The sequence below is a fragment of the Quercus lobata genome, chromosome 11 (assembly GCF_001633185.2).
Source record: "Quercus lobata isolate SW786 chromosome 11, ValleyOak3.0 Primary Assembly, whole genome shotgun sequence".
Classification (NCBI taxonomy): domain Eukaryota; kingdom Viridiplantae; phylum Streptophyta; class Magnoliopsida; order Fagales; family Fagaceae; genus Quercus; species Quercus lobata.
This window is the reverse complement of record NC_044914.1, coordinates 51,964,544-51,972,879: the sequence shown is the minus strand read 5'-3', so window position 1 is coordinate 51,972,879 and position 8,336 is coordinate 51,964,544. Positions and strand designations below refer to the sequence as shown.

Below are 8,336 nucleotides of genomic sequence, written 5' to 3'. Positions count from 1 at the left end.
CGGGGTGAGACGGGACAGGAATGGGGTAAGACAAAACTATGCGGGGTGGGAGCGAAGACTCCATCCTTCGAACCTACCCTGCCCCACCCGATTGCCATTTCTTTCTAAAACGAGTGGATGTGGAGCAACAAAGAACAAACTCAAACAGATTCTCTCACTTATAAATAAACCCTAATAAAAATGATCTTTCTCACCTATAATTTTGAGCGATAACAAAGTTCACAATTACCATATACAGCTTTAGTTTCTCACCAAAACTATGGATCAAAAGGCAATAGTGAGGGAGATTGACTACCTGTTTTTCTTCAGTCTCCTTCTCCTTCTAGCAACTCTCTCTTATCTTTATTATTACAAGCACAAACTGTCTAAAAATCCACCACTCCCACCAGGTCCATTTGCATGGCCTATTGTTGGAAACATTTTCCAAATGGGAAGGGATCTCCATTCCATACTTGCCAACTTAGCTAGAACCCATGGTCCACTCATGTCTCTACGGCTTGGCACCCAACTTAACATCATTGCATCATCACCAGCCGCAGCAAGCGAAATTCTTAAGACCCATGACCGAATATTGTCAGGCCGCTATGTTACACATGCCTCTCCAATCATAAACCCAAAACTCAACTTCTCAATTGGAGGTGCCCCTGAGTGCAACGATCATTGGAGGTCCTTAAGGACTATCTGTAAAGCTGACCTTTTTTCAGCGAAAGTATTGGAATCTCAAAAACACATAAGAGAGAAGAAGGTGAGGGAGTTGGTGAGTTTTCTGGGTTCTAAGGAAGGTGAGATAGTGAATCTTGGAGGGACAGTCTATATTACTGTTACTAATATCTTGAGTAATGTGATATTTTCAATGGACTTTTTGGACTTTGACGGTAATGGAATGGGCAAAGAGTTAAGGAAATTTATAGATGAAATGGCAGAGTTGATGATTACTCCTGATTTATCAAATTTGTATCCTATATTGGGTGCATTGGATTTTCAAGGTATACAAAAGAAACGTGATAAATTAATTGAAAAATTTATTGCCATTTGGGAGGATATTATAAAAAAAAGACAAAAGCAAGAGAGTGCTATTTTAGTTCATGGAGATGTTTTGGATACTTTGATTAAAGATGGGCACACAAATGATCAGATCAATCAATTGATTATGGTATGCTCTCTCTCTCTCTCTCTCTCAAAGCTTGGTTTTGTACCTATGTATTTCTAAAACTTTCACGTGATAAAAAAAAAATGTTTGTCCCCATGTATAGGAGCTACTTATGGCTGGTACTGTCTCAACTAGCATTGTAATTGAATGGGCAATGGCAGAACTGATGAAAAATCAAAATGTCATGGATAAACTCCATGATGAACTTGAACGTGGAATTGGTACAGACATCGTGAAAGAATCTCATTTAGCCCATCTTCCTTACCTAGAAGCTTGTGTCAAAGAGACGCTTAGATTGCACCCTCTAGGACCACTACTCCTTCCTCACCGTGCCTTGCAAACATGCCAAGTGATGGGCTATACAGTGCCTAAAAACTCTCAAGTTTTGGTTAACGTATGGGCAATTGGTCGAGATCCTATGATTTGGAATGATCCATTGAGCTTCAAACCTGAGCGGTTTCTTGACTCATGCTTGGATATTAAGGGAAATAATTTTGACTATATGCCTTTTGGAGCAGGAAGGAAAATTTGCCCTGGACAACCTTTGGCTATTAAGCAAGTTCGATTTATTTTGGCATTACTGCTTCACTCATTTGATTGGTTTCTTCCAGGCAATATGAATTCAACTGAGCTAGACATGAATGATCATTTCTCCCTAACATTGCGGAAGAAGCAACCCCTACAACTTATTCCTAAAGGAAGAAAATAGTTGTATATATACCGTCTCTTGTGTTCTTTTAGATGTTAAGATAAGTGTGTTTATGTACTTTTTTTTGTGTGTGCTATTATTGCTAGAATGGTGAATATAGGGAGTGTAAGACAATTATTGTCCTTAAACTAAGGAGTTGTGTATCATGTATTGTGAAAAATTAGTTTTTACTAATTGTTCTTGCAACAATAATTTTCATAGTTATTCTTCAAGTAAGAATTTGCCCAACTCTACTATTGTATATTCTACTTTGTCTTGAAAGTCATTGATTTACAAGAGTCATGTAATTCAATTGATTGACATTTTTTAGTGTTTTAAACTGAGATATTTAGGATTCAAATTCCAACACTCTCTAATTATCCGCCCACAAAAAAATTTCATTGATTCCTTTCCCCCTTAACTTAAAATTGAGACACAGATACTTCCTTGGACTTTTGACAAGTCGTGCAAACCTTGATTTCTTCTTACTTCGCACCGGACCCAGAATAATTTATTTGTATTAGTTAAGAGGATCACATATATAGATCAACAAAAGGAGTGAATAGTTTCTTGATTAGAATCTCTTGAAAAGTTTAAATTGTGAATCCCAATCCATCCTATATCTATTTCTATTACAACAGCACTAATAATTAATAAAAAAAAGCACCATGATGAAGGCACTGAAAAAAATATTCTTAGGTTAATTTGTAGATAAAGAAATACTGGGAGTGAAATGCAAGACGCAAAGTTGAGCCATGTAGTGATCATTGCTATTTTTTTTTTAAAAAAAAACACAGCAATCCTTTGTCCAGTTTTGAGATAATAGTGCCGTTGATGCCCAGAGAGCCCTACAGAAATGGTGACACTTTGGCTTCAGTAGTGTTTCTTCATTTCCTTCCCAATTCCACTTGAATAAATAAATAAAAGAAGAACTGAAGAAGGAATGCAATAGGAGAAATAGTCTTGAAATCTGGTCGATGAGTAATGCTAAAACAACACCTTAAAGATTCCCTAATAATTGAGAGTTTAATATAGCATATATGTTAAATAATTAATTTCCGTAAAGGGGAGGTAGTTTGGTGGCTTAAGCCATGTAAAGGACATTTTTTGCAACATGAAAAATCTCAAGGTTGGTCATCATAAATAAAAATAAAGCACATGGTAAAGACGCTCAATAAATATTCTTAGTTTTGTCAATAAAAAATAGGGAGTGGATCAGTGTGTAATAAAGCCATGTAGTGATAATTGCACCATGCCATCATTGCCATATACTAAAATAAGAATATATTATGGCACCCAGCTTCACCGTTTTCTACGTACATTTGCTTTCCCTTTATACTAAAATAATAATAATCTGTATTTTTGAACTCTGAAAAGAGGGAGAAAATAGACTTTTGCCATTTTTTTTTTTAAATATTCAACAAAATACCTTATATCTGAAATTATTTAAGGAAATGCTCCTCTTTTGAAACTTAATTTTCTAAAAATCAAGTTTCAATTTAAAACTCGATTTTTGGACAATTGAGCTATAGTGAACTTATTTTATTTTTATTTTTTTTGGAACTCGAGTTCCATGTGAAGTACTCGAGTTCATGGAACTTGAGTTCCTTGAAAAAATTCAAGTGCAACTCGAGTACTTTACATAGAACTAAGTTCCAATTTTTTTTTTTTTTTTTTCCCTTTCTAAGTCCATATTTGTCATAATTAGTTTCAGACATTGATCATTTTGTTGGATATTTTTTTTTTAAAATGACAAAAGTCCATTTTCTCCCTAAAAAGAGCACTACTTGCAGTGTCTTTAGAGTTTAGAGCAAGAAAATATGTCTTTTTTTTTTTATATATAAATATATATATATATATATATATATTTAGGAACGTATGTCGACTTACTAATTTGCCAAAGTTTGGTTCGTTCATATTGCATTGATGAAAATAGAAATCATTTGCATTCTGGAGTTCAGAGTTTAGATAATACATAACCCAATTAACCCAACTTGTAATCTAATTGACTCTACTTACTTGCGGCCTGTTTAAGACAACTCATTTTTAACCCAAACATTATCTTACCCAAATCCAAACGCCCCCCAACTCAACCTATAATTTTGTTGTCAATTTTTATTTATTTATTTTTTTTTTTGTGCCTACGAACTACAATTTCTCATTTCCTTCCTGGAATTACTTCAAAGGGGGAAAAAGGTGAATGCAATAAAGAAGACCATAGTTCTGATTCTTTTCAACAATGATTTTGTAGGTTGAGTAAATAGACTCAACAAAAGGAGTAGATAAGGCACCACTTGTGTCATTACAGCTCTGCTACATGCATAAAAAATGTCACTGTTTTTTTTTTTTTTTCCAAAAAGAAATCTCAAATATGGTTATCAACAACACTTAAAATAAATATAAATCGATCAAAAAAAAAAATAAATACATATAAAATAAAGCGCATAATAAAGGCAGTCAAAACAATATTCTTAGCTTAAAAAAAAAGAAAGAGTGAGTTGATCAATGGAATAAAAGCACGCTTCTTCTATAAAAAACGAAAAAAGAAAAAACACAAGTTGAGCAATGTAGTGATAAATGATAATTGCACCATGCCATGGAGCCCTACAGAAATGACGACACTCGGCTTCATTGTTTTCTTCAATGAGACATGTTTTTATTTTTGGATAAATGAGATAAGCATAATGATATATCTAACTCGTTAAATTAATTAATAAGCATATATAATACCTAAAGAGACAGTATATTACTTGGATTTATTATGTAGAATATGCTCTCTCCATTGATGTAATTCTTTTTAGTTCATTTTAATGAAATTTCAGTTTTTTATCAAGAAGAAAAAAGAGATGAATCAATAAAAAGGCCAGAAACAGATTTTTATAGAAAAATAAAATATGGTTTAATTAGAATGAATACAAGTTTCAGAATTCATATTCATAATTTGTTTAGTGTTTATTTGCTTTAAGTCAATAAAATTTGTGATATTAAGGTTGTGTTTGACATTTACTTAAAAAGTCAGTTTCTTTTTACTTGTAGGATTAAGGGCCCAAAATTATATATTGGGCCTTAGTTGAGAGCGTGAGTAGTCCGAGGAGAAACAAATGGTAATAAACGGTTCAAGCTCAGGATTTAATGAGCAAGATACAAATGGGAAGGTTGTCCGAGGAGGAATATCTCCTCGGATACGATAAGTACAACTCAAATATGTATTCCAATGATTAAAGTGACCTTTCATGAAACTCCAATGATAGGGACATGCATCATGACCATACAAGGAGGGGAATCCAAAAATATTTAAGGGAAAGCTATTACCACCGCATTGAATGCACTGCAGCTACTTTTCTGGCCGCATTTATGTGAAGAAGACCTCTGAACAGTGCTGCCTTAACTACCATAACTCACAGAAAGCTAAAGAGGGTGTCTGATGGGATAAGTACTCAAATAGGGGCTCAAATGACTAATAAGTGTAAGATCAAGATAGTCCAAAGGGAACTATATAATGTAAAAGACCATCCATGAGGAAGGGACCGGAAAAAGAGAAAGAGAACATTGTAGCCATCAAAATTATACTTGTATTCAGTCTAGTTGGTTTATATAAAGGCTTACCTCCTCGGATAGTGAATTGATTCAAATCAGTGCTTCTTGTTTTTGTTTGATCATCATTTAAATCCATATTAGCCGTTGTCCAATTCATTAAGGCCTAGTTCTTTGACCCACTATCTACAAATTTATTGTACTGGGCTTACTGGGTCAAAATCCCATACATCTTGGGTTTGGGCTGCAAAACGTATTCCCCCTACAATTGGTGTTGTCTGTGGGAAGAACTTATGTGATAGTGAAGACAACGGTCAACTATGGTAGGTTCAGGTCCACACCAAGCAAAATCCATGACATCCCAACATGAAAATCCTTTCACTAACCTTGAGCATAGGAGAGATCGAGAAGGCAGCGTGCATACTACGCATACAAGTAAAAGCCACTCTCAAGTTGGAAGTTGTATCTCTCAGGAGCAACATAACAGAGCCATGCAAAGGGAAATCGACCATCTAAAGAGGGAGCTGCGCTATGCACGACGAGAGTGAGCCACCTCAAACCCTGACGTTTCCTCTGATGATGGAGAGGATGCTAGTTATAGAAGAAGGTTAAGGACCCCACCAAACGAGTCTTTCTCCTACGATAAGGAGCATCATCACAAACGTAGGTATAAGAGCCCGCCTTGCAAAGGCCTAGGAAATGACGCTATGAGCAAGGCATTGAACCAAGTTTCCAGATCACCTTTCACGCGCAAGATTGAAGGGGTAAGACTTCCTCGGCGGTTCAACCAGCCAACATTCACCATCTATAATGGTCGAACAAACCCTGTGGAACAGTGAGCCATTTCAACCAAAGAATGGTTTTCCATTCTAGGGACAAAGCCTTGATGTGCAAGGTGTTCCCCTTCAATCTGGAACTCGTGGCAATGAGATGGTTCGATGGTTTAAGGGCGGGTTCCATACGTTCCCTCAAGGAGCTCACCCAGGCATTTGGCTCTCATTTTATCACTTGTAGCAAGGTTCCTCGGCCCCTGGATTCCCTACTATCTTTGTCCATGCGAGAAAGGGAGACCCTGAAGACGTACTCAGACCAATACTAGGAGATGTATAATGAGATAGACGGTGACTTTGATGACGTGGCTATCAGTACTTTCAAGGTCGGCCTCCTAACCGAGCACGGCTTAAGGAAGTCTTTAACAGGAAAACTTGTCACCAGCATGCGCCAGCTCATAGACTAGATTGACAAATATAAAAGGGTTGAGGAAGACCAGTAGTAGGGGAAAGGAAATGATAAGGTTATCCCTTAGGAGAGGAGGGATTTAAAGTCGGACCGATACAACAACAATCGCCTCGGAGAGACTATGCTAGGCAGTTAGGGTCTGTCAATGCTCAGGCAGTTAACGCGGTGTTCCGGGAGCCAGTGCATCAAGTTCTGAAGAAGATTAAGAATGAGTCATTCTTTAAATGGCCAAACAAGATGATAGGAAACCCCATGAAGCGTAATTAGAACCTCTATTGCCAATATCACTAAGACCAGGGACATACTATAGAAGACTACGAAATTTGTGGACCATTTAGACCAATTGGTCCGAGAGGGAAAGTTGAAGCAGCTCTTGCATCATTCCTTTGGCCAGAAGAGCCAGATCGGCTTGGAACCCGAGAGAGATGCTTCTTCAAGACCCCCATTGGGCACGATAAATGTCATCTTTGCCACTCTTGGGAGGACCGGTTCTTACCCCTTCAGAGTGATGTCTGTGGCTCGGCTGTCCATCTAGGACACCAGTTCGAGGCCGAAGAGGGCTAAAGTGAACATCCAGCTAGCGTTAAGCTTTTTGGATGAGGATAAGGTTGGAACCATATAGCCCCACGATGACACTTTGGTGGTTACGCTCAGGATTGGGGGATATGATGTGAAGAGGGTGATAGTGGACCAAGGCAGTGGTGCTGAGATTATATACCTCGACCTATACAAGGGGCTGAACTTGGGACCCGGGGACTTAACTACCTACGACTCACCCTTTGTGAGTTTTGATGGGAAGGTTCTCATTTCGAGGGGCCAGATTAGACTACCGGTGCAGGCCAGTTCAGAAGTGGTGGAGGTGGACTTCATCGTAGTGGATGATTATTCCCCCTACACGACCATTGTGGCGAGGCCTTGGCTTCATGCACTGGGGACCGTCTCTTTCACCTTGTATTAGAAGGTGAAATATCTGTCGGAGGGCCAAATTGAAGAGATTATTGGGAGTCAATCCATGGTTATGCAGTGCCTGGTGGCCGCAATCTCACGATAGCCCGAAGTTGAGTCCTCAGCCTTTGCTGAAAGGGGTTTATAGCAATTAAGAGCTCCGGTGTTGCTTGTCAATGGATTGGCCGAGGAGGCGAAATGTGAAGACTTGAAAACGGTCGTCGTTGGTGATGATTTGGAGAAATTCTTTCAGATTGGGGCTCAGCTGCCTCCTCTAGAGAAGGAAGAGCTGATAGAGTTTCTTAGGAAAAATGTTGATATGTTCGCATGGAGCGCTTACGAAGCCCCGAGGGTGGATCTGAGCTTCATCTGCCACCATCTAAATGTTAATCCATCTGTCACTCCCAAGAAGCAACCACCTCGATGCTCATCCAAGGATCACTTTAACGCCATCAGAGATGAAGTGAAAAGGCTCAAGCAGGCAGGGGCTATCAAGGAGGTTTTTTAGCCTAAGTGGCTGGCCAATACTGTGGTGGTGAAGAAGAAGAGTGGGAAATGGCGAGTGTGTGTAGACTTCACAAATTTAAATAAGGCCTGCCCAAAGGATCCCTTCCCAATGTCTAGGATAGGCCAGCTGGTGGACGCAACCGTAGGCCATCCTCGGATGAGCTTCTTGGATGCCTTCCAAGGGTACCACCAGATACCTAGCCCTGGGCGATCAGGAAAAGACAGCTTTTTTCACCCCTATTGGGAACTACCACTACAAAGTGATGCCATTCG

The 8,336-nt window shown here is 38.6% G+C and overlaps 2 protein-coding genes across 2 annotated transcripts; both read left to right on the top strand.

The window, feature by feature from the left end:
* Nucleotides 1-259: 259 nt before the first annotated feature.
* On the top strand, nucleotides 260-1,859 carry LOC115967113 (probable (S)-N-methylcoclaurine 3'-hydroxylase isozyme 2). Its single transcript, XM_031086193.1, has 2 exons — nucleotides 260-1,153; nucleotides 1,254-1,859. Exons 1-2 carry the CDS (start codon nucleotides 260-262, stop codon nucleotides 1,857-1,859), a joined length of 1,500 nt encoding a protein of 499 aa, XP_030942053.1.
* A 4,220-nt stretch (nucleotides 1,860-6,079) lies between these two features.
* LOC115967112 lies at nucleotides 6,080-8,064 on the top strand. The gene is made up of 3 exons (XM_031086192.1): nucleotides 6,080-6,207; nucleotides 7,266-7,548; nucleotides 7,705-8,064. The coding sequence occupies exons 1-3, from the start codon at nucleotides 6,080-6,082 to the stop codon at nucleotides 8,062-8,064; spliced, it is 771 nt and encodes a 256-aa protein (XP_030942052.1).
* The last annotated feature ends 272 nt before the right edge of the window (nucleotides 8,065-8,336 follow it).